The following is a 25,308-nucleotide window of genomic DNA, read 5'->3' as shown; positions in this document are numbered from 1 at the left end:
GAGCACCTGGATCAATTTCATTAGTGGCTAGAGTGGAGAGACATCCCAGTGTCAGCACTGCGAAGCTCGGCCAGCGCTCCCCAGAGACAGCCCCCCCCACCCTCCACTCCCTCCACTCCCCCCTCCACTCCTGCCCACCACTCGCCCCGATCTGTTCAGCGCGCGCCACAGATTAGGAGTGATGCCACGTATGCATGTGCATGAAACACATGAAAGAAGATGATTAAACCTCTGGCTCGCCAGCGCAGCAGTGCTCCAACGCATTACAGTAAACTGCATTTTTCACTTTCATTTGTGGAGAGGGAATAGAGAGGGAGAGCCACCGATACAAACCGGCCATCTGTGTTCTACAGCCGACCCACTGCTGCGGCAGCTCGGTCAGGGTGTTGGCTGCATCGAGTCGTTCACGGCTTTTACAGACCAGCAGGTTCAAAGCTGAATACTCAGAGTTTCAGTAATATTTGTTTTAGGTCTACTGTGCATGTTACAGAACAATGTTTGCAACAAGCATAATCACAAACACATACAGTTGTTGTGTATCTATAGTTTGTGTACACATGTAACCTCTAAGAAACCAAAGCTTTAGCTAAAACACATTGGAAACACACATATATCTTCATATTCATTATTTGGGTAGGAGCCTAAAATAAATGCATATTTTAACAGAATGTCTTAAATTGTGAAAATCATTATAGATCTTTTTAATAATCCGGACATTCTATATCGTGCGGGCTGATCGTAGAGGGAATGGCGTATCCTTTGTCGCATTGGCATCGTGTGGCGGTGGACCACGAACGAGGCGGCAGCCCATGATGGATCCTAATAAGCGGCAGTGGACAATGACTGTGGACTTAAAGTGGCCTCTGATCGGGATGGTGGATCATGATCCTGCTGGTTGCTGACCAGAGACTATGATTGCAGCAGGACTGCTTGACATACCATATTGAAGTGATCCTTCAAAATGTTTACCCTATCAATGCTGCTAAAAAACTTTAATCTTGATGATGTTTTCCTACTCAACTTAACATCTATTGCACTTCTGTCCGTCCTGGGAGAGGGATCCCTCACATGTGGCTCTCTCTGAGGTTTCTACGTATTTTTTACCCTGTTTTTTTTTTTTTTGTAGTTTTTCCTGACTCTTGCTGAGGGTTAAGGACAGAGGATGTCACACCATGTTAAAGCCCTATGAGACGAATTGTGATTTGTGAATATGGGCTACACAAATAAAATTTGATTGATTGATTGATTGACATGTAATTATGTGTGTACCTTCATTGTAGGGATCACGTCTCTGGGTGCCTGGATGGACGGCTGCCGGATGCTGTTTCTGCTTCTTCGGAGGCCTCCTGTGAACCGCTGCCATGCTCATGTTCCCGTCTGAGGACACCGGGCTGCCTGGACGGTGGCCTGATGGGTTTATTTGGTATTTTCGTGCTGAAAAAGAAAAAAAGAGTTATATTTTGGTCTTTTCCCTCATTCCTCAAAAAAAAATCCCTTGCAATAACATTTCTCCTGGATGTGGGCGACATTATTAGACCTACCTGAAGCTCCTCCAACCTCCTGGCCATGTGTGTTGGGGTACTTGGCCACTCTGACGCCTGAATACTCTGCAGCTGCAGCGACCGCTTGGGCAAAGTCAGCATCAGTGAAGAAGGATCCGTCTGAAGAGCTGACTGCACTGGACCTCCCCGAAGAGACATTATCCTCTTCAGAGGCCGACCCCCATCCGTTGATCATAGAGCCGGTCACTGAACTCTCGAGGTCGCCCATGCTGGACGCCGGCGTCTGTTCCAGCCCCCGGAGCAGCAGCCTTCGCGGGTGCATTTGGGAGTGGTGAGGGTGTGTGTGTGTGTGGGGGTGGTGGTAGTGCATCTTGGCCACCTCTGCATCTGTCTCGTCCCCCTCCTCGTCTTCCTCCAATATGTCGTCCTCCTCCATGCCGTCCGTGTCCAAGGCCAACGGGCTGCAGTTGTACCCATACGTGTGTGAAGGGGAGAGGGGTCTTTGAGGCGCTGGGGGGCTTACACCATGGCGCCTGGTAAAAGATGGAAACCCGTCAGAATGTAGAATATTTTCATCAAATTAAACGCAAAATAGAAATCTCCTGCCTATTATTATGAGAAGGTGCTGGAATTTGCATTAATGCCAATAATTTTGGGGAATATATAGACATAACATTCAAGATTTGAGGGTTTACAATTATGTTACCATGAAATCAGACCCATAAATTAACCTATAAGAAACCCGAAAAGCCAACAATGACATGAATGTGATGGTTTTGTATTATTATTGCAGCCAAAAACCTAACATAGCTTCTTCTGGCAGCTCATTCCTGAATTTATGATGTGTTTTTTCCCCTTATGTGCTAACAAGGATGAACACTCCTGCTCACATCTCTATTAACACGCAACAGTAATATATATATCTTTGACAAAAAAAACATTAAATTGACTAAATTCAGACTGTGACGTATGACTTCTGTCCAACAACTTTCAAATCGCTGCAAAGTTGATTTCCGTGCTGCGCTGAAATGAAGTGAAACTAATGGCTCCCAGTGAGGTAACAAATCAAGAGGAGATATAGCTTTTGAAAAATGGCCGACAGAATATACAGAATTTGGAATTAATGGGCTAAAACTAGAAAATGTATGAATTTGAATTACATCGGGGAGACATTGTTTCTCCGTGAGGATTCAAAGCTCAGGTTGTAAAACAACAACCTGTATTTTAGATCCTATTCCTACAAAATTACTTAAAGAAATTCTGCCCCTGATAGATAGATCGTTACTCAAAGTAAAAATCTTCTGCCTATAATTATGAGAAGGTGCTGGTATTTGCATTAATGCCAATCATTTTTGTTAATATATGTACATAACATACAAGATTTGAGGGTTTTACAACTATGTTACCCTGAAATCGGTTCCATAAATTAAACTGTAAGAAACCAGAAATGCCAACAATGATGTGAATGTGATGGTTTTGTATTATCTTTGCAGCTATACAGATTAATACAGCTTCTTCTGGCAGCTCATTCCTGAATTTATGATGACGTGTTTATTCCCTTATGTGCTAACAAGGATGAACAGTTCCTGCTCACAGCTCTATTAACACGCAACAGTAATATATCGTGGACCAAAAAACAATAAATGGACTAAATTCAGACTGTGACGTATGACGACTTCTTTCCAACAACTTTCAAATCGCTGAAAAGTTGATTTTCGTGCACTGAAATGAAGTGAAACTAATGGCTCCCAGTGAGGCAAAAAATCAAGAGTAGATATGCTTTTGAAAAACGGCCGACAGAATATACAGAATTTGGAATTAATGGGCTAAAACTAGAAAATGTATGAATTTCAATGTCTTCGGGGAGACATTGTTTCTCTGTGAGGATTCAAAGCAACGCTCATCTCCTGCCACTTGTTATCTTTCTCTCCTGGCAGCTGTACCTGCGTTCGTGGCTGTCGGGCGCGTCCTGCAGCATCGGCCGCATCTCCTCCTGGGGCGAGGGGGTGAGCGTGGCCGTGGACTGGTGACTGTAAGACACGGCAGCCGGGGAAGACGCCGCCCCTCGGATGGGGGGAGTGGGTCCCCTCTCCATCTCCTCTTCCTCCTCCTCCAGCTCGTGAGGCTGCAGGTACATGTGCGAGGGGGGCATGGGGCACTGCATGTCTGGGTCACAGCTGCCAACAGAGAGAAACAAGCCTCGTTACCGTCAAATCACTCAGAAAAAACACGGATGTTTTCATACATTGAAGCCAGAAAAACATGCACTTAATATTCATGCCTTCCTTCTATCATGAACCTAGCACTGGTAGATTGAGCACCCTTGGGGTAAATACATGTAATAAATGCAAGAAAAGGCTGCAAGAGTGAATGAGCATGTAGAGATAGTGCTACACGCCTGTCAGGTTGTCTGTGTCTCTCGGCCGGCGCTGACATGTCCCACCTTTCTTCCATCGGTAGAGAGTACTCCTCCATGCTCCGGCTGGGGGGTGGGTTAGCAGGGGGAGGGGGCAGCAGGTCAGCCCAATTCATTGTGCTCTGTTTGGGTAGTTTGGGGGTGCGCATCCCCTTCTTCTGGCCCTGGCTGCCTGCTCCGAAGAAACGGGAAAAAAGAAAAAGCATCCATCCGTCACAGCACACCTACAAGACGTACACAATACCTGCCTCTGGAAAACACATCAATTATTAATGTCGAAGGAAATCTCAAGTTAATGAGCGAGGATATGACAGCTGATAAAACGATTTAACAGGACCGGCTGACAAAGAATGGATTTTTTTTACACAATAGAGTGCTGAGGCTAATGCAACGCTCCACTTTATGCGAGTGTGCACACAAACCTCGAGGTTATTACATGAGGTGGAAATACTATACAACACAGTCGTTTCCATACTGTGGTGTTAACCAGTACTAGGAGAGAAGGTAGGAAGGGAACAGCAGAGAGGGATCTAATTAATACCAAACTATTAGGATTGTGAACCAATGAGCTGTGAGGTGCAGCGAGCACTAAAGGCTTCTCCTTAATGGCTTGAACTTCAAACGCAATATCAGAATGGATACATGGTATTAAGGTGGCAGCGTTGCATGCCGTCTGCAATGTGTTATCGTTTGTCCTTGTCCACAGACAGACATTGAGGCCCTGATGAAATTAGGCTGCTCCATACCGGCATTAAAGTAAAGCCAATTAATATAAGCAATGCAAAATAAGCAAGGACAAACAGAAATAAAAAAGAAAAGCAGGAAAAGCAAAACAAAACAGGAAGCTGCTTTTATCTAATTTGCTTTAAACATCCCTTGGATGACATTGCACCGGGGAAACAAAAGGCAGAATCGAATGTCTCGCATGGGGCTCGTGCCTTTGTTTGAAGGCATTGTTGTCAGGTTCCTCCTCTCTTTATTCAGCAATTTTCCACTTTCTGCAGGAATCCCCCTTTCAGTTTCTCCTCAAACCAGGCTGACATGGAAATTAATCACATTACCATTTTAAAGCAGGCGTTATTAGCGTCTCAAAGTGATTTATTGCTTCTGAGGAAAACTGGGATTCTTCAAATGGAGCTGCGATTATATAGTTCAAAACAACAATAAGCTGTGAAAACACTCTGTCAGTTGAGTTAAGAGGAGCGAAACAATAAAAATATAACAGCTAAAAGAAGGAGAATGAGTCCTTAGATACACATTTTCTTTTATTCTTACCGGAGGTGCTACTGCTGCCTCGGTCGGAGCTGTTGTAGGAACCCCCGGTGTGGCTGTCATGGGTCTGGTTGTAGGGGATGGTGGCCGGCATAGGACAGTCTCCTCCTCTGTAGCGGTCTGATGGTGGGAGCTTATGGTTAGTGTGGCCCCAGGGAGACATCTTACAAACACTCAAGCAAAGCAACCGCTCGATTGGTAATGAAACAAGGAAATTAAGAGCTGCATTTGAGTTGCAGCACAAAAAATCATTTCACGGTAGAGAAGTATGGAAATATGTATACCATGAAATGACATTACACCGAACACAGTGCTTCACGTGAAAAAGAGCCATGCAGTTAATGCTTTGTAATTTCCAGGTGAGAATGAGAACACATGCAAACATCTGCACAGGAATCTCAAAACTATCACACCACATGCGGCAGATCCAACGAGGCGATGATAGCTTTGTTCCAAGCATCTAAAGACCCAAGATTTATCCTCATCTTGCCTTTAGAAATCTGACACCCCAAATAAAACCTTCACACCTGCTTCCACCACAACACAACCCAGAGACGACAGCGATTTCAAGCATGGCTCACGTTTAGCGGCAAAGATTATACATGATTGCAAGAAGGGGTGATGAGGGGGTTAGATGAATGCCGAGCAGACGGGCAGAAAGAAAGAGTGATGACGCTTGTGTTGATTTGGAAAAGGAGCGAGACAGAACCAAGGAGAACAGGAGCATGAGGACTCTTCTACAGGCTTCCACAGTGAGGCTGGAAGAGCCGGGAGAGGAGAGAACAGGAGGGAAAAACCAGGTGGAGGAAGATGGTGGCTCGGAGATGACCTCTTTAACCAATGGCTGCTGGTGTATTCCACACACTCACCCTTGTTCAGCTTGTTTTGCTCCATGATGATGTACTGCAGCTGCGAGCCCATTTCCTGTTTCTGCTGCTGCTGCTGGACCGGGCTGGGCTTCCAGCAGTGCTTCTCGTTCAGCTCCCCTCCGCCCCCGGGCCCACCTCCGATCCCGCCGGGGCCTCTGTCCGAGTTTATATTGTTGCCCATGATGGAGGACTGGATGAGCTGGGTGGTGGCGTAAGGCGTCGGCTGGCCCCCAGGACCCACAAAGCGTCCGTCTTTCAGGTTGGGGCTGTTGAAGGTCTTCATCTCGTTGATCTTGTTGGACAGGTCCACGTCTCCGTAGACTCCCGAGTCCGGCACCAGGAGGTTGGTCTGCTTGTTTTCCATCTGGTTGTTATAATTGGCGATGCAGTCGGCTGGAGAACACGAGGGCAGAAGCTTTGAAACAACAGGGCCTCGGCTGATCTACTACAGAGTTGAAAGCATTTACCTGAGGGAAGTTATTTCATTTCAGGGCTTTTGGGAGAAAAAAAAAACAACTCCCTGCCATCAAAAGAGAGATCTCCATTTAAAGTATTGGAATTGTTTGCCCAATAATGTTCTATTTAAGGTGAGTGACACAGGTGGTATTGCACCACTCTCGCTCTCTGTCTCTCCTCAGTGTTTCAATGTGGGTGTCATCTCTATTCTTTTTCCAAACTGACGGCGGGAGCGTCTTCTCTCATCGAGAGGGACAGAGAGACATGTCGGTATCAAAGACTCGGGATGAGGCACGCAGCAACAGCACAGCTCCCACTGACAGATCCAATTTTCCCTGGCTCATAAAATATTCAAATCCTCCGGCAGATCTGAGAGCCAGCCTTGCGGTAAATACCAAGGACGGCCATAGGCGCACGCTGCTGCACGGCCCCAGATCGACACATCAAGGGCTGATCTGTGAAAACGCCCCTATGCCTGAGATAAAGGGACATTAACTCCCATTTCTTTGCTCTGTCACCTAGTCAGTGATCCTCCTTAATGTTCACAGAGTTTAGGTTTGGCACACACACAAAGCATGCAAGCACCTTAGTGTCATACACAGGGGGGGGGGGGGGGGCGTCATGCGAGGAGTGAGGGCTGCCTTTAGCCTGTTATTCCCTGTTAAACATCTCACACCGCGTTAAGGTAGAGTTCAACACTTCAGCCTCAGAGGGGTGATTAGCACAGAGAAAGAAAATGGACTTGATGACTTGAGTCTACAGAATTAATTATTAATCCTCGTTGGGGAAGGTATGAAGTAAGAAGAAACTACCGGGCGGCTGGATGGATGTTAGGCCAAACAGCTGGAGAGGAATTACGATCTGCCCTTAAAGGCACAGTCCCAAGGTGCATAATTTAGAACATAAAGCATTTCATTACAGTCCAAGTTTCCAAGGATAGTTTCTTTTTCTTTTTTAAGACTTTGGTCACAGTTGAGAAATGAATAACATTAAGCTCTGTCTCATCCAAGCTGATGTTTTTGGCTCCGAGTTCTTCTCTTTTCAGAAAGGTCACAGTGAGCGTCTGCATATGCAATAAGGACGTGCATCACACAATACATATCTTAATGCATTGTCAGTGATCCGATAAGTTAGAGCAGCATTATGCATCTGCTGTACCTTGAAATAACAGCTTCAAAATCAGTTTTACGGTACAGTGACTTGTAACAGGGAGAACGGAGCCTCTTTTATTCTGACATGTTTGTGACAGCACTTCCTGTTCGGGAATCACGAGGAATATTCATCGTTCGGCAGCTCAGCGAGTGCAGCTACACAGTCGGAGCTACGGTCAAGTTAATGATGAGATTTTGGTGTAAAAGCAGTGCTGATGTTTCTATATTTCATCGCAGCACAGCATTTTACAAATTGGATGCATCTGTCTCTATTTTTTAAAACTGAATTATTGCTAAACCATTGAATTTGTAGCAATTCCCAAATTCAAACTAATTTCAAGTGCATTCTAACACTTACTTTTGTAATTTGTGTCAACTTTTATGCATCTGCACAGACTCTTATCCCCATTATGTACAGAAGCGACTTTTGTGTTGTAATGTGTGTTTGATTTTGACATCTCTCGTTGTGCTGAATAAACTCACAGGCCACCTGCTGTTGTTCCATACATCACTTCCACTTATTTCCTCTCCACCTCCCCTACTTTATCTCATTCATGCTCTCCTGCACTCTCTGTGTTTGATTTAGCATATACTCTTTCTTCATCACTCCTTCCATCTGGTGAACAGGTGCACCTCTCTCTCTCTCGCTCTCTCTCTCTCTCTCTTCCTGGCCACCGACTGCAGTCCAGCCTTGACCTCTTCGCCCGCTGCACATTTCTTAAATAACTGAGCACTTAGGGGAAATTACATTACAGGCTATAACAACAGTATGGAAATCAGCAAAGCAATTCGATTAGCATCAGAGTAGAGCCATAAGCCCCTCTCAGTGTGCTCCTTTTATTTCCTGCCTAAAACAGCTCGACTTTAACCTCAGATAAATCAAACACACAAGCACACAGCCACTCTTAATCCGAATATTTCTCCAGGTTTTTTCTCGAGGAGACCTACACAAAGGAGAGATACACAGGAACAAGTCTCCGGGGAGCTAACCTAGATATCAGATTCTACTTCCTTTTGCGCTGCAGATTCCCCCGGTGCCTGCATTTCTTATCTCTACAGTTATTTTGTCAAGGGCTGCATCATTGTGTTTGAGGGGAGTGTCTGTTTTGGTTGTTGCCGTCCTACATCGGGGTCAACGCTACATACCTGGTCGGCTGTACGTCGCCAAGTTACTGTCACTGTTGCCGTTGCCAGCGGTGCAGCAGTTCATGCTGCAGTCGTTGTGGTTGGAGCAGGAGTTGGGCCATGTGTCGGCCAGCCAGGGCTGAGTGGCAGATTCCCCGATGTTCAGCAAACCAGGCCTGAAAGAAACGAGGAAAAAAAACGGGACCAAATGGTTAACAATAGTAAGAGACAACACCACAGTGACATTTATGTGACTTAACCGAAAACAGCCACAGAAACAATATCTTAAAGAGAAGATTATGTGGAGTTTGTTTATCCAGCAGCTCACAATAGAAAAAAAAAAAAAAAATAGAAATCCGGCTTTAGCTCTGTTTTTGCCTTTTGGCCAAACACGCATGGTCGTACGTGCACGGGCCCGGGGAGCACATTAGAAAAAAAAGCCCGGCTAAATAGATTGTGTGTGCTTGACTTGCCCACAGCCGATGACACTTTCCCTGAGCCCTCGTGAGCATTAGCGATCCGCCTGGATTAGACAGCCAGAGAAAATTCACTCCCAATGTTGCGAAATGCGTGTCCTGAACAGTCAGTGAACCACAAATGCTCCCAGAGTAGATTCCATGGTGTCACACAACATCTCTATCAGTTGCAAAGTTCTTTTTTTATATTTGCACAGAGGGAAAGAAGAGAAACCCAAGCACCAGAGGAGAGAACCCACGTGGACCAGTGTTTCACATCATCGTGTGGCCATCCATCTCTATTGTTCACGTGTTTTACGCCTGTTTCTCGGGCTTTAATCCCAATACAATACAAGATCAGCTGTGCAACAAGATTCGACTGTACAACCTGACCTCAGGCCAAACACGGAGAATAAATAACCTCCTTTTGCTGATGAAATGAATCAATCCAGCGTACAAAGAGAACGCAGACTTCTCTTGCGGTGCCACATATTGTTTCTGTATTCAAATCTCCACAGAATTGTTCTCGGTTTGCATTTCCAAACACTGAATTAGCATTGAATTACATTTCCTCATTCCCACTCAAATGACTCCTTTCTTGGATTCATTTTGGGTAATGAACACATTTGTCTTGTGCAGCCAAATACAATCTCACAATGGCTCCTCAATCACCCGGGCAGTTGTATGTTGTTATTGAATGGCCATTGTCTTTGTACAGAGCTGAGACAGCCATGCTGCATATGGGATTCAGTCACAGGACAGGATAGAATAATGAATATGGATTTCCTGCTGAAGGCTCCAAGCTTAGTATTCATTAACACATAAACAACACACGCACACTTACACTACAACACTGTGCATATTCTATATTTATATAGATGCGCAATAGCAAGTTGATGCAGTGTTTTCCCTGTGCGGTCTCACTGTTTATGCACGATGCACCATTCCACAACATGAAGAGTTGTGTTGCTACTGCTCTGTGTGTGTGTTTGCATACATCTCCTCTAAAGTTGTATGGTGTTGCTATGGCACAGCCTTGTGGCTGGATATGTCTCTCCACTACACGGGATGAGGATGGGCTCCTGCCACACTACATGGGGCTTTGTTCCTTTTTGCATCAGGCTTCGAGCACCTCCTTATCCTCAGCTCTCTGCGGCTTTAGAAAGGCACAGCACTCCCCCTAGTGTCCGTCAAACACAAGTACACGTGCCCAACTGCACTCGTCCTATTGTGTTTGTGATTAGATGCTTGAATTAACCATCTGTGTGATATTTCAAATATTATAATACATGATAAACAATGAGTGAACTCACCTTCCGGCGCTGCTCACACCTTCTCCACCTCTCTGATATGCCACTGAAAAGAAAAGAAAAAGAACGAGTGTCCAACTGTTACTTATGTCAACACAGCAATCAGCATATTTGCCATTGTTACACAAGGTCAACACACAATTATTCATTTGATTCTGAATCATCGGCCTCGCGAGCGATGACGGCAACGCTTCTTCTTTTTTTACGAGCGAGTGTGAGGCATAATTTGGGCTGAGTCACCCAAACAGCAGCAGGAGCAGGAGCAGGAGGAGGATATGTAAGAGGCTTATGAAGAACAGAGAGGCAGAGCTCTGAGGTTGTCTGGCTCGGGTTCAGCGGGTTTCGAAGCTTCGTACGCTGCAAGTTGGACTCTTTCAAGGAGCCATAAGCTGCCGGTGTGTGAAGGAGAGATAAACTTCCAACTTTAATTACAATCTTTTCCCTGAGAGCAGAGATGGAAGAAGAAGGGTAGGTCGGGGGGACTCGGCTATATGTCGATTCCCTGTCGCTTTTTCAAAAACAGAAAGTGTGTGTTTTCGGCCCCTACATGCAGCTCTTAGATTAGCTCTCTTTAATGCAAAGTATCACAATCTGGTTGTAGATTAAAACCATCACAATTCCCTTGTACATCCTGGGTTTTCTCTTTCAGACAGACACAAACCCAACCACAGATGCAAGCTGGAGTCTCGCCTGAAAGATTTCCAGCAGATCAAGAAACAAACTTGCATCTGCAAAAAAATGATTCTGCCTGACTGGAAGCCTTGAGGCAGACACAAACAACACGGCTCCTGTTGAGGTGCAATCTCTGCTCAGACAGGATGAGCCAGTGTAACCGCAAACACACAGCGCTCAGGTTTTGTCTCTTCTTAACTTCCCCTCACACATTCAAAGGTTCACATTCGCCATTGCACTCCCTGCCACACCTCTGGGGAACAAAGTATTTCAGAAGGATGAAAGTCCAAGAGTGAAAGAAAAGCAGAAAGGCGAGCACTGTAAATACAAACTCTCAGAGGGAGAATGATGGCGAGGCGCGGAGAGAGCTTTGATTTTGATCTGCTTTACGCTGTGTCACCTCAGTTCACAGATAACCTCCTCAGCTCTGCCGCTGCTCGCCTTTCTAATTGGCGCGTTGGAGTTTCTGCTGGTGTGTCATTCTCTGAAATCCCATCTGAGGTCGGCGGCGTCCCTTTGATCGAGTTGCCACGAGTTTTATCAGCGTTTTATCAGCCGCGTGGCCGGCTCCTCCACGAGCGCTGTGTTCTGACACGAGCCCCCAAACACATCATTTGGTGAAATATTTATTTGCTGATAGATCCTCAAACGGTGCTGAAGATTAGAACATGAAGTGTCACTGGCTGAATTCTCTGAAGTCTATTACACCACGACGGCAATTAAATGAAGAGTTTTACTAACACGGGGAAAAGGATTGAGCACAAACAGATATTATATGTTAAAAGAATCTGAGTTCTTACCGGTTGGTGTGAAAGTAAAGGACGGCACTGTAGGGACAGAAACAAAGGCCGTTAAATCATTGTTGGATTAAAATGTCAGGAGTCAGTTCATGTGACAGTTTCTCTGCTTCATCACCACACAACATCTGCTCAAGTAAATAAATCCTGGAGATGGAGCTCAGCCTGTGTTCACATGCTTCCTCGCTGCCCTCAAGTCTTTGATTCCCTCAGACATGTCTGGACCCCGACGGAGGGAAAGTGAGTGTTGTGGCAGCTGCTGGTTCAAATCCCGACCCAGACTCTCAGAGACCTGCTGGGTGGGGGTCACACACCAGAGAGATAGCTGTTGCTCTATCTCACACCCACATCATCACCCACACATCTCAATTACTCCACTTTTGGCACAGACGGGGTTCCTGTGCGAAAAAAGGGTTGATTTATATTCTGTAATAAAAAGTGTGGTCTGTGGTTTTCGCTTCTTTAAAATGCACTTTGTTTGTTGTTGCTCTCTTTGAAGAAGTGAAGAATTCTAGAGCATGCACTGCAGCTGATGCAACGCTGTGCCACGCTGCTAGTCATCCAGCGCTCGGCCTTAAATATGCACATTTTTAGAAGCGCTGCTGTCTGCCTTTAACCTAAAACTTCATCTGAGGAGACAGAAACCGCTGTTTTCACATTTTCATTTCCTCAAACGATTAATTCATTCAGAACCTGCGCCAATAAATATCCTTTGAATAATCTCTCGATGCTTAGAGAAGTCGAAAGATTTGAGAAGTTGGACGACTTTTATCCGGTTGATGAACGTCTCAGAGGAGCAGACTTTATCACTTTGTAGTCAAAAGTCAGAGAAACGTGACTAAAATACGTGAATCAGATTTCTCTTCTGTCGCAGGACTGTCACAGCTGCTCAGGCTCAGGCTGCATGGAGCTGCCACTGAGCTGTGACCATGATGGGTAAAAGCTACTTTGGTTTTGTAATTTATTTGTTTGTATTATTTCAGTTATGAGATCTTTTTTGTGCACTATTCAACACAAGAGCACCATGTGTTTCGTAGGATTGGATTCATTGTTGAGGAAATAAGAAAAAGCTGTTTGACTTTCTTTCCTTTTTCTCCTTTTGAGTTGACAAATTGAAATATGTAATCTACACTGTTGCACTTACACATACACGTACAGTGCCTCTTCAACTCGTTTCACCCCGAGTGCAGATCCCTGCTTCATGTGGTTGCAATTATACACTTTTGAAAACATTCTTCGTTACCAGTTCCAACAAAGGCCGTGGCCTCTTGTGGTCTGGGGACCCGAGGAGGAGAAGGAGGGGGAGTGGTGCTCGCCTTACTGTGCTCCTGAAGAGCTTTTTAAGTTTATGAGAGAAAACACAGAGAATCACGCAGGACCAGAGGCTAATCTTAGCCTACGCAGTGGGATGGTGTACTACTGAGTCACCTCTGCTCTCAAGTTCCTTTGGTTAAAATACTAAAGGCAACATTTAATTGTGTTCATAGGTTCATAGAATGTATTCCCATAGCAACAAAAAAATAAGTAATCTGGGTTTTTGAGTGTTTTCAAATTGACACAGGTATTTTTTTAAAAGGCCTTTTAAGGAAAACCTTTACAATTCCAACATTTAGCTTTGGTGCCCTGGTTTCAGATCACAGATAACCTGTGTCTTCTGTGTGAGAGCCACAGATTAGCAACAGCTAAGTCGGTCGAGTCTCTGAGTGTGCTCGGAGGGTTGAAGGTGGATTTCCTCTAACCCTGGTCGACAGCGGTAAACCTGAGCCCAGAAGTGAGTGTGGCGCAGGTAGCTCTCCCAGGCAGCAGCTGCACAGCCCCAGGCTACACATTAAGCCAGTCTAAACACAAATGAGACTCAGAAGAAAGGCTAATAGCTCTCTTTATACTCTAACTATTGTGGGCAGAGGTTGGGCAAGTCGTGAACCCTGTCACTTCCACTCAGGTAGGAGCCCACTGGGTTGCTCTGTGGCTGCTCTAAGAGGGATTGAGCTAAAAGCGGTTGTTGCTAAAAAGGTGGAGGCTTTTGGACCTCTAAAGGTACTTTACTAAAAAACGCACATTTTGCAGAATCAGCGTGACCGAGGGGGGAAGAAAAAGAAAGAAAAGAGAGATGTCTTCATGCGGCGCTCTCAACAGGAGCTCACATCACATTTTAAAGTGCTCGACAGGAGAGTACTTTCACTCCGACTTCACCTAGAGCGCTCTATAAAGACATCTCTCTGTGTGTGTGTGACAGGGAGGTGTGAGGGAGGCTGGCAGTATGTGGGAAGAAGATGATGGCGAGGACTGGATTGACACAGAGGCGAACACACTGATCATTCCACTGTGTTCAATCCACCCATTTTGTGAGTGAGAAAACCTCTTGTAACCTCAAATCCAGGTAGATCCCCCTCATAAATGCCACACACGCGTGCACTGACCTTTGCGGATGCCTGCGTAGCTGCTGGAGAGGCCGTTCCTCTTCTTGCGGTGTCGGTACAACCAGATGCTGAAGACCATGAGGATGATCCAGCAGGCGGCGCCGATGCCGGCTATGAAGGCCGGCTGCTTGACCACGTCGGAGATCTGCTGGGACAGAGGGTTCTCTGGGGAGTCGGCCTCCGTCATCCGCCCAGATGAATCTGAGGACACAAGAGAGCAGGATTCAGAAAGATGTTTGGAGTTAGAAGGAAATGAGTAAAGACGCAGGCAAGAGATGAGGAGGAAAATAAAAATCTAACCAAAGTGGAAAGATCTGAAATAGGGGAAATCTATGTAAAATAAATGAATGAGTCAGCAAAAGTTCACAACTATGAATGTTCCTCTTTCTACTGACGCACATAAAGAGTCTTTATCTCAGCGTGTGTGTGAAGTCTTTTTCACTGTATTATTCAAACGGCTTCCATCACTAATCTCACACAACAAATAGCAGGTGAGCAGGCAAACACCCTGTGCACCAAGGCCACCAAAGACAGGGAGGAGAATCTTCACTGAGCAACGGCTGTTTCATAATCATATAAATGAATCCAATGAGATCATCCTCGGAATCCAGACACCAAGGTAATTAGCAAACTGAGGCACATCTGTGGGAAGCTGAGGTGTGAAAGGCTCGAAGCCGATTCCACCGTGAACAGCCGTGAAGCCGGCGTCTGTGTGGCTGCTCACAACAACCCGCTCTCGGCCTGTTCTCCTCATCTCTTCGTTCTCTCTGTGCTTCTCCCTCATGCGTGATACATGAAAGGCCTCTCAAGGATGCTCCACTCCCCCCCCCTACCCTTCCGCCGCCATTCTGAAATTTCGTCATGTACGCGTTACTCTCCCTTCATATCTTATTTCTCCAGTCTTTCATGTTGCAGCCGCTCTTATCTGTCAACTCTCGGAGCCGGAGGCAGAAACACTTCCCCCAAAAAGAGACCAGCTCCCTGCCTTCTTTACCCCTCTGTATCCCTCCGCCTATCTGTGTCTCAGTCACTCAGTCCATGTCTCCATTCGGGTTCCCTCCCTTCTCACTCCTCTGTCTGCTCAATTTGTGGCTCTGTCGGGCCCGGTGAACAGAGCACGCCAACGTGACTAAGCATCCCACCAGGGACTGTACAGGTATCTAGGCTGGGATGACGCACACCAGCTCAGAGTGTGACAAATGCATTTGGGCGAAGTGCTGGTCCCCGAAGGCGCATTGTTCCACTCCAGCGTCGGAACATGGCAACAATCACCACAGGAACTCTTCGGAGTGAGAGAAATTGTATCAGTTACAGTCGATGCTTCTTCATGCCCATCCCATTCCATTCAATCACACATTTAAAACCAGATGGAGTTCTCTCTCTTTCTCTCTCTCTCTGTCTCTGCCTCTTCCTGCTCTTCATGTGTTTTCCATCTCTTTCCCGAGGAGCCCATCCCAGAGCTTTGGGGAATAAGAACCGACAAAATATCTCAAAATATCTGTCTGTCTAGACTAAAAGGACGAAAACAGGGAGTAAATTAGAACAACTGGCCTCACTGCAGGCTGCACTGTGCTCCTCGGTATTAATAACGTGTCGAGCCCGAGCCCTGAGTGCAGGATTCATTATTGCCTTTGTTGTTTGAAGTGAAGCAGAGAAAGAAAACATTGCATCCTTGACTGGAGAATGGAGAATGGAGCAGGGTGGGGCAGCCAGCTCAACAGCTACACACATTCAAAGTGCCTGTGTTCATTATAACTGCCAGCTACTGGAACTAAAAAGCCATTTCAAAGTGCAGGAAAACTGTAAAAGTTCCCTGGTGCACTCATCACACTCCTCTTCTTGATGATGTCTGTAGAGCAGTAATAACTCACAATTACAGTTTTTAAGTATCCTTGATAATGGAAGGGGAGAAAGCAGGCCGGGGCTTGAGCGTGTGCATTACTGCAAAGAAAGGAATTGCATAATTGTCTGTTTACTTGGCAAAACGTCACATCGCTGGAAAGCTGCTAATTTCGAAGATGACGGGATTAATGCCGTTATTATTTATCGGATGATTGGGGTTTATTCTGGGTGCAAGGAGAGCCGGAGGACAAACTCACAGAAAAAACAGTACACGCATTCACAAACTGAAAAAAAAAAAAAAACAGAATAAGACAGAATGAAAAGGTTGTTCCAACTCACCGAGCTGGAAGACGGTGGTATCGCTCTTGACCCCGGGACCCGCCCCGGTGCTGGCCGCCACCTCCACGCTGTAGCGGATCCCCGGGGCCAGGTGGGGGATCAGCACGGTTAAGGTCGAGCCGTCGACTGTACGGTTGATGTGGTACCGAGTCTCGTTCCCCAAACACCAAATCTGCCATAACAGAGACAAGGACAAAGTGGAGATTGAGGGAATGTTATGAGGGTTTTTCTTGACAACACCAATCTGTGCTCTGGTAATTGGTGGCTGCTGTTATTGCAACATTTTCAAGCACTGCGGGTATTGCGTTACATCTCCGACGAAGCAAAACAATTTTACAACACGATTCTGGCTTTTACAGGCTGAGCCGAACACAGAGTCAGTTATAGTTGAGGTAGCCATAACATCTCAGCGTAGCCTGAAGCCCCCGAGAAACAAGTGGGGGATCAGTAATCACCCCTATAACCCAATTACAGCAGAAGCTAAGAGCTGTCACTCCCAGGCAGGAGAGCCGAGTCTCAGTTGGACTCGAGCCACGGGCACAAAGAGAAGTTTACATTCACCACAGCTCCGAGGCCCTGAGACCTCCACATCCTGAAGCCCTGACAATCTGCTTTCTTTGCTCCCCACCTCCTCCCAGCAGTAAACTAGGTTAACACATACACTTCCTTGAGTGTGCACTATCTAGGATGGAGCTAGAAAGCCTTGAAATTTTCTCGCTGTGTATCTTCAAAATTGCGGCGGGTGAAATTGCCGCCAGGGCCCAGGGCTCGGTAATGAGCAGGCAACACTCTCGGGCCGGATTTAAAAAGCATGAAATTACTCTATCACCCTATCACCAGAAACATTTACCTGGGAAATTAACAGTGGCTCTGCTTCGGCCTCCCTTCCACCACTAGCCTACATTTCCCTTTGACACACTAAGGCCTCCCGATTAAAATACAGGACTTCCACAGCATAAAGAATGAGAGGGGTGTGCTCTGCAAAGGGGGGGCCATTACAAAAAGAGCATGCGTTGTTGAGTGAGGAGGAGGAGGAGGAGGAGGAGGAGGAGGAGGAGGAGGAGGAGGAGGAGGAGGAGGAGGAGGAGGAGGAGGAGGAGGAGGAGGAGGAGGAGGAGGAGAAGGAGGAGGAGGAGGAGGAGAAGGAGAAGGAGGAGGAGAAGGAGAAGGAGGAGGAAGAGGAGGAGGAGGAGGAGGAGGAGGAGGAGGAGGAGGAGGAGGAGGAGGAGGAGGAGGAGGAGGAACAGGAGGAGGAGGAGGAGGAGGAGGAGGAAGAGGAGGAGGAGGAGGAAGAGGAGGAGGAGGAGGAGGAGAAGGGGATCCTAAGAGATATGCTTTAGATTTAAGGATGAATCTAGTACAGATCCGGATCAGAGAAATGATGATGTCAATTTCTGTCATTGGTAATTATACAACATTTTCTGCCTATGCATTCAAATCTGTTTTAAATGTATATTAGATCTACAGCTGAGTCTAATTTTATATAGTTTGTCGTCATTTAATGCAAAATTCTATTAATTGTCATTCATTTCAGTACAAATACTTATTATCCAATTGATGAAATTCAAATCCAAACTTTTCTCCCATTTCCTCCCAATGCACAAGGATTGTAAATCACTAGTCAAGGTCTAACTACCACTCGAGGGAGAAAGAAAAAGATCAGTAGTCCAGCAGAGATGGTTCCCTGCGAATCTCCAGGAGCCTGCTCTCTCCACCAGATGGCACTGGTTCATAAGAGTTCCCACCACCTCCCCTGCTCTGACTCCTTTCTTCTGCCTGAGCCTCTGTCAGCACACAGAGGAGGAGCAGCGTACAAAGGTGTGCCTCAACCAGGAATTCATTACCTTTCCATGTCTGTGCATTGTCCCTTTCTCGGTTATCTGCTCTGCCTGCATCCTTGTTTGTTTTCCTCCTTTGTGTCTCTACAGCCCCGAGTCTCTCTCACGCTCAGACCTGGCTTTTTTTTTTCTGCAGGGTGCATTTTTTTAGTTGTTGTTGTTTTTTACCTTGTACTCCTGGACCACCCCATTCTGTTCCTCTGCCGGAGGGGGTTGCCAGGAGACCACGATGGCGGTCCCATTGTCCCCACTCTCCGTCACTGTAACCTCACGAGGAGGGGCGCCGGGGGCTGAGGGGTGGGGAGACAAAAGATTTTTTTTTTTTTAAACACACACCTTCATACATGATACCGAGTTTTTTTTTTCCATAATTGCACGCGGTCTCGCCCTGCCATCACATTTAGCTGCTGGAATCTATCCTGTATCGTTGTGGGAGATTCAAGCTGAGGTGACAACAAAGCACTAATGATGGAAATCACAACCCTTTTATCAGAAAATTGGGTTCGCTTCACACACGTGTTTATGTGGACGACAACAATAAGTGTTTACTGAAAACAGACAGGGAGTTGTGTCTGGGGGGGGTGTGTGTGGTGGCGAGCCGACGTCAACCTGTGGCACAGTAACAGTAATTAAGCCGAAACAATTACCAGTCCGACATAAAAGGCGAGTGTTACAAAAACAAACGTGCATAAATCTCCAAAAAAACAATTATAAACTAAATTTGGAACAAAGGAGAATTCGGCAGGAAAAGATCAAAACACTCTACACTAGACACGCAAGACCAAATGACACACACACACACACACAAACACACACATTCCAGTAAACACCCTCGCTCACGTTTCTCCCAACTGTTTGCCGCAGATTACAATTTGCAGTTGGTTCTCGACCAAACCTCACGAGACTCCCACCACTGCCACACCCTGTGAAAAATTAGTATAACACCGGTCCTGCAGTGCTGTGTGTTGTGTATGGTTTTCCATAGGGCCTTTTAAAAGAGCTCAACATCCACTCTAGCATGCTTGAATACACCGCATCTGAACCTAACATAATCCTTCCCTCACTGCCCGCTGTGAACAGCTGTTGTATGCTCTCACACATACAAGCTGTGCACATAAAATTGTGTAAACACGGAACCATGCACAGCACACATGCGAGCGCTGGGGCACACTTGCAGGCAGTCGCACACGTTCACATCCCCCACCTTCCTCCAGCGTCTTGCCAATTTTCACATCGCTGTCTGTTCCCTGGAATTCGTTGAAGAAGGGGCGGACTTTGAATTCATATGTGACGCCCTTCCGGAGCTGTGGCACCACGGCGCTGTCCTCCCCGGGGGTCCGCACCTCGAACACGGCCCACTCGCTCCGCTGCAGCCCCTCCGGTGAAGGCCGGTACATCACCTTGTAGCCCTGGATGTACTGAGACTGCTGCTCCACCTGGGGGAACGGCACAGCAACACAGACAGTGTCAGTGGATTATATGCTTCACAGTATGCAGTGGAACATTATACAGCAATGTAATTAATCGTAGAACCACTTGATTCACGCAACCGATACAGCAGGCGCTGAATGGAAAAGGATGCTAACTCATCATATCGCCCTTCTGTTTATTCATCCACATCCACATCTACATCTCTCTTCCCTGTCTGTCTATGCGCCATTTGGAGCAGCAGCCATTTGTGCAAAACCACAGTATGAGGTCATTGGCCAGAGGTTCCTCTAAGTCTGGAGCTGGTTAAACAAGGCCCAGGCTCCCACAGCAGCCTGTCTCATCCTGCCCTGCTCTGAAGTGCACTGACAGGCTGCTGAAGGCCGGGAAGGCGCAGAAAAGTGGATCTTTATTCGGAATATCAGAAGTTGAGAATGCAACTATTTCAACAGCATCGGATGAACGGTAGCTAGAAACGTGGGGCAAACGCAATAGGAAGGGTTTGGTCTGTTTGTTTAATCTGGGGATAGCTAATGTTGCTTTTTGTGACGCAGCACGGTTGGAGAAAAGAATAACCGCTAACCAGTATGCTAATATCCCTGCGGAAGGCGAGCAGCACTGGCTTGTAAAGATTTTAGTGATTTCATTCTCCCATGTAAAAAAATTGCTGCGGCTCAGGTGGTCTTCATTAGCCTGGAAACTGTGCTCCATTTACCTTAACACAAAGGAATATGTAAAACCAAGGAAAACCAGGAAAGTGTGGAGTTTAACTTCGGTGTGAGTCTCCGTCGTGTCGTGTGTTTTCCTGGAACATTCCTCGGTGTCAGGGTAACTGGGCAGTACTGTTTTAAATCAGTCTTGACATGTCACTATCCTCTTAACGCTTCCTCCGTCCCATTCATCACTCACTGTGGCACTTCATAATAACTGGGAACGTAGAGGTGGCCTTGTGTCAAAAGGCAAAAAAGGTCTGTTCTCTCCCTTCAGTGAGTCATCCCACAGACTAATATCTCGGGTCATAATGTACACTTCAGTTGTGTGGTTTCATAATTTCAAACAACTGCTCATGAACCCGATCGGTTGCAGGTGGACACTCAGCTTGTTCTATCAAAGAAGCAGCAACACAAGCTCCCAGTTCTGCTTCTACTTCCTCCTCTCCCACCTATCCGCTCTAACATCTGCAAGCCATTTCCACTTAAGGAGCATGAGTTGGCCGCCTCCTTCTTCTCGCTTGTATTATTTTAACAGCCGTCAAGTGTTTTCAATCTGAGAGGGCACAAGCTGGCACGCCACACGCTGCTACACGGACCCGCGCGGCCGCTTGCAGGAGCCTGAGATCTGCGGTGTAGATTTCGGGCGGTTTAGAGGCAAGCTATGGAAAAAATGTGCAGACTTTGGGATCCGTCGCCAGCTGACCGGTCCCACTCGTGCCAGATGGATTTGAAGAAACACTGAGAATTCCGTTCCAGGCCGATATCAGCGGTGTCCTTCCTGCGTGCGGGTGTTAACGCATTAGCTCGGCTGAGTTGCCTGACAAATTGACCATAGGCATATCACTAAACTAACCTTGGGAGCATCGGAGGCCGGTTATACCGATGAACCACACGGCAATCTGTAACCGGCTGCAGCTGCGTGAGAGTGACAATCACGCAGTCATGGAGAAAATGATACTCACTGTCCACTGCACCCTGACGGAGGAGGAGGAGAGGATGGTGGGGTTGTGCAGGTGGATCAGCACTTCCCCCAGCTCCCTTTGGATCTGACGGTGGTCCACACCCTGGCTGGTGGGGGGGATGTCTGCAGAGGAACAGCCACCAAAAGTGATTTACACTCTCATAAAAACCAGGAGAAAAACACAAACACTGCTGTGCGGCATATCAACTTCATATCAGTAACAAGGCAGTTCTCACCTTGGGTTTTCACAGCTTCGGTGATGGGACTGGGATCACTCAGCCCGTAGGCGTTGGCCGCCCGCACTAAGAAGAGGTAGACGGCGCTGGGCTTCAGGCCCTTCAGTACAAATGACTCAGTTTTCACATGCTCCGCCAAGGTCTGCCAGCTGCTGCCTGATGCATGACTGTGGACACACAACAGAGGGAACTTAACCCCTTGTAGACGAATGTCGCGAATTTGCCTCAAACCCCATTCCGGTCTTTTTATCCCACTAATGCCTGATGGTGCAAATACTACACGTACCATGAAGGTATTGGAAGTACTCTGCTGTTATCTAGTGGTCGGAGTGGAAAATACATACTAGCCCCTTGGTACTGTGCAGCAAAGTTATCTTGAGATATGAAGCTGTATTTGAAATACTGTGATGATGGAACAGCAATGATTGTACAGAAACATATGTTGTTATTCAATTTCAAGCAAAAGCAGCATCAATTTAATAATCTACATACCAGAGACTGGAAAATTTGTTAAATCACGGTTATACCCCATTATGCCTAATGTCGCTAATTTGCCTCATACCTAAATTTTATATCTATTGTATATGCTATATTGAAATCAACAATCTCCACTTAATTTAGCATCTGTATGACAGCCAAAAACACAAATACATTTTTTTTTATATATTGGAAATTAATTCAGGCAATAAGGGGTTAAGTCTAAAAGGTTTCAAATAAACAAAGAAAGGAATAATTAGTGTGTTGACGGTGAAGTTGATTAGTTGTACCTGAAGGCCTCTATGATGTAGGAGGTGGGCGTGGCTCCGGAGTTAAGGTTAGGCTTCCAGGAGAGGGTGACGGAGGTGCGGGTGACGTCGGTGACCTCAGGTCTGGAAGGGGCGCTGGGGATCAGGTTTGGGTCAGTGGGTCTGTTTGGTTGGACTGAAACTCCAAACTCTGGATGAAGAGACGGAAAGAATAAAGTTTGTTGAGTATTTTCCTAAAGCCAAAGGCATTTCACCGAACTGAATAAATTACATGAAAATAAACCCTGCAACTGAAAAAGAAATACACTTCTTAGACAGCTAGGAAATGGGGCACTATTGGATTGAGCTTACCGTGAACCTCCAAATAAGCTTTCCACGAGGCCTCGCCGCTGGGGGTGGAGGCGATGCAGGTGTAGGTGCCAGAGTCACCGAGCTGGAGTAGAAGAGGAGAGGAGGATATTAGTTAAATGGAAATCATTCAAATATGTGTTACAGCTTCCAGAGAGGCAGCAGTCTCTTTCCTGCGTCCTCTTGCTACTTCTCCACTTCACTGCACCACTTATTGACAGTCTGCTGGAGTCAGGTCGCTGTCACTGCCTGATCATCTCAATATCATCTCTTTCAAAGCAGAAACTGGGAGGAAAGCAGCAGGAAAGGCCAAGTGACAAAACCATTCCTGGTCAAATGGAAAAGATTTTCACAGGATCACAGACTAATTGGAGACCTTTTTCTCTGTCGCTACCATCCCCCTGTCTAACAAACATGGAGGCAGCTGCCCCCTTCACCAGATGTGTGCTGACAAACCAGTGAAACATGCGGTAAAACCTTGATTATTCATAAGCTTTAATATATGACTGTGTTGGGAAATGAGGAGTGCATGGATATGTTTTGTTCATTTTGGAACAACAATGGGAAAGCACTACACGAGTGGCGCATACCTCTCTCTCCACCACGGGTGAACCATAAGTTTGGTAATTGCAAATGTGATCTGAATTAGATCTGGATCTGCATCAAAATACACAGCGAGAGACAATCGTGGTTTGCTGCCAGGTTCTTTTTCGCTGAAAGTGCTGGAGTTCATGAGAAAACAGAGACAAAAAAAATGGAAAAAAGCTCCTTCTCTCTACACATTATTAGATCAGCACCTGAATCTGAATCCGGACCAAAACTAATCATTGTTTCTGAGCTCATGACCTAAATTTCCTGGCTGTTTTCAAGTTCCTGAGATGCTCCGGGAGCCCACAGGCCAATAAACAGAACACAAGACATAAAACCCTGCTGGCAACAGTAAATGCCTAAATTACACATGTTTAAATGTCTGTCCTGTCAACTGCAATGTCTGAGAGTGAGAACAAACTGTTCTTTTGTGGTTTTTGCTGGTGATCCATATTGAGCTGGTGTATCAGGGAAAAGAGAGAGAGAGATAAATTGAGTGTGAACACGTCCCGACAATGACCCTCAAGGTTTGAATTATTTTTCGTCTGGCAGGTAAAGAAATGTATTATTTCTCTCCGTAATAACATTCATGAAACCACATCAATAAAATGAATTACCACACTCATCAAAACCTCTTCATTAAAACGTTGTCAGGGGAGAAATGACAATTCCATTTGCGCGGCGCCTGCGGAGTTTCCCCGGCGACGACAGGAGAGCGGTTCAGAATCATCTCCTCCCGCCGGCCTCACACCGGCAGACCAGTCACACCGCAATCTCGTCACCACAAGACATGCCAGCACTCCTCAGAACGCCGCAGACTGACGCGAACTCTGACCCCGTGACGCCTCCATCTGGAAGACACGTCAGCGGCCGCCCCCCCCACATGCTTGCCTCCCTCTAAGAGTGTGTTCAGCGTCACACAGTTCGGCCGTACTCAAACACACACGTGTGAGCTCAGGCACAGAAATCACACACACACACAGAACCCACTGCGCCTACTGACTGACAGCAGCTACAGACTGTTCGACTTCACAGACTCCGTTTCAAACCCACGACACCTGACTGACAGCCTGCCGAGGGCTGGCTGCTGGCAGGGAACACATGCTGTATTTACCCACCAGCAGGGGGTTTCTCAGCACATTAAGGATGTGATATGTACGACTTTGAAGTTTATTCGAATGGGTTTTGACATTAAAGGCAACCTAATACCAAACCTTGATTAAAAGCATATCTATAGTCTTGGATAAATATAAAAATACATGGCGAGTTTATTAATTTAAAGTCAAATTACATATCAACTCCAAATGCCACAGACCAGCACTGGGAACTCTTTTGTACATTAAAGGCTTCATTACGCTACTCCGAATCCGTTACGGATGGTCGAACGGACGGATCGGACGGACACTTTTTCATTTATAGTTTTCCGTGAAAACAATACACCTCCAGAACAGTAGGTGGCGCAACAGAAGACAAGCTTCGAGAAGCCTATCTCACGAGTAATCAGAAGAAGTCCACGCTGTTTATTTAATTACTCCCCACTTTCCTCACACTCAGTGTAGGCTACGATGGCAACTAAATAAAATAAAGTGACACCCAGCAGGTCAAAATGCTGATGTAATCGTTTCTTAGCGCAGTGGTTCCCCGGTCTTGTTTCCGAACTGTGTTGCTAATCCCACAGCTTGAAGCTGCTTGAAGCTACACGGAGCTAGCTAGCTCCCCCCCAGCTTCCACACACAGTCAGCAGGGACTCCCGACACTAACTATAAATAAACACGAACAGTTAGAAAAATCAGAGGTGCACGAAAAGCTCTCTGAGGCGCTCGG

At 46.4% G+C, this 25,308-nt stretch overlaps 1 protein-coding gene across 1 annotated transcript in view; it reads right to left on the bottom strand.

Moving 5' to 3' along the window:
• The window catches only part of robo1 (roundabout, axon guidance receptor, homolog 1 (Drosophila)), a 131,171-nt gene that overhangs the window by 4,891 nt on the left and 100,972 nt on the right, over nucleotides 1-25,308 (bottom strand). The window contains exons 11-27 of the mRNA XM_061073233.1: nucleotides 22,900-22,981; nucleotides 22,570-22,738; nucleotides 21,803-21,969; nucleotides 21,568-21,689; nucleotides 19,669-19,900; nucleotides 18,633-18,754; nucleotides 16,627-16,798; nucleotides 14,446-14,646; nucleotides 12,029-12,055; nucleotides 10,560-10,602; nucleotides 8,813-8,967; nucleotides 6,060-6,452; nucleotides 5,194-5,310; nucleotides 3,946-4,090; nucleotides 3,446-3,679; nucleotides 1,542-2,035; nucleotides 1,270-1,434 (exon numbers count right to left, since the gene is read on the bottom strand). Coding sequence (XP_060929216.1) covers nucleotides 1,270-1,434; nucleotides 1,542-2,035; nucleotides 3,446-3,679; nucleotides 3,946-4,090; nucleotides 5,194-5,310; nucleotides 6,060-6,452; nucleotides 8,813-8,967; nucleotides 10,560-10,602; nucleotides 12,029-12,055; nucleotides 14,446-14,646; nucleotides 16,627-16,798; nucleotides 18,633-18,754; nucleotides 19,669-19,900; nucleotides 21,568-21,689; nucleotides 21,803-21,969; nucleotides 22,570-22,738; nucleotides 22,900-22,981 — 3,040 coding nt within the window. The remainder of the gene's footprint in view (nucleotides 1-1,269; nucleotides 1,435-1,541; nucleotides 2,036-3,445; nucleotides 3,680-3,945; nucleotides 4,091-5,193; nucleotides 5,311-6,059; nucleotides 6,453-8,812; nucleotides 8,968-10,559; nucleotides 10,603-12,028; nucleotides 12,056-14,445; nucleotides 14,647-16,626; nucleotides 16,799-18,632; nucleotides 18,755-19,668; nucleotides 19,901-21,567; nucleotides 21,690-21,802; nucleotides 21,970-22,569; nucleotides 22,739-22,899; nucleotides 22,982-25,308) is intronic.

This window comes from Limanda limanda, chromosome 6 (assembly GCF_963576545.1).
Source record: "Limanda limanda chromosome 6, fLimLim1.1, whole genome shotgun sequence".
In the NCBI taxonomy this organism is placed as follows: domain Eukaryota; kingdom Metazoa; phylum Chordata; class Actinopteri; order Pleuronectiformes; family Pleuronectidae; genus Limanda; species Limanda limanda.
The sequence above is the reverse complement of the archived record's forward strand: the minus strand, read 5'-3'. Positions and strand labels throughout refer to the sequence as shown.